This window comes from Apis dorsata, unplaced genomic scaffold, assembly GCF_000469605.1.
Source record: "Apis dorsata unplaced genomic scaffold, Apis dorsata 1.3 scaffold_217, whole genome shotgun sequence".
NCBI classification, from domain to species: Eukaryota; Metazoa; Arthropoda; class Insecta; order Hymenoptera; family Apidae; genus Apis; species Apis dorsata.
Genome location: NW_006263500.1, coordinates 375,786 through 376,245, shown reverse-complemented (window position 1 = coordinate 376,245; position 460 = coordinate 375,786). Strand labels below are relative to the sequence as shown.

Here is a 460-nt window from a genome sequence, read left to right as displayed (position 1 = left end):
TGAAAAATGTTACTGCACTGGTTAAATGACTCGAACTCCATTCCTAAAATATGAATGAATTACATCTTAAAGTTTTGTATATTTATTTAAATCATTTAGTTTTAATAATACTGTAGTACCATAATAACATAATATCCAAGAAGGCATATGTCTAACATGCAACCTAAAAATTCCACGAATGACACTTGTTGAAGTGCTTTTTCTGTAAGCGCTAGAAATCTGAAATTGATGTGATATATTATGTCGATATTTAATTCTAATCTATAAGATAAAAAATTCCAATTTTATAATCTCAAAATCAATAAACTTCAAACAAAAAAATTTAAATTTAAAATTTGAATTTTGACGCTTGAAGTAATTAGATTTCAAGATAAAATTTTTATTTTTTAATTTTACACATAGAATTCGTACACACTTCAATATTCGAACATGTTGATTCACAATGCTTGCAATTCTGCTA

The 460-nt window shown here is 25.0% G+C and overlaps 1 protein-coding gene across 1 annotated transcript in view; it reads right to left on the bottom strand.

Annotated features, from left to right (window-relative positions):
- Positions 1-4: 4 nt before the first annotated feature.
- LOC102680893 overlaps positions 5-460 on the bottom strand; it is a gene marked incomplete at its 3' end in the record, with an annotated part of 1,405 nt that continues 949 nt past the window's right edge. Inside the window, exons 1-3 of the mRNA XM_031510204.1 lie at positions 416-460; positions 120-219; positions 5-43 (exon numbers count right to left, since the gene is read on the bottom strand). The exon at positions 416-460 is cut by the window's right edge and continues 949 nt beyond it. Of these exons, the coding sequence (XP_031366064.1) occupies positions 5-43; positions 120-219; positions 416-460 (184 nt within the window). The remainder of the gene's footprint in view (positions 44-119; positions 220-415) is intronic.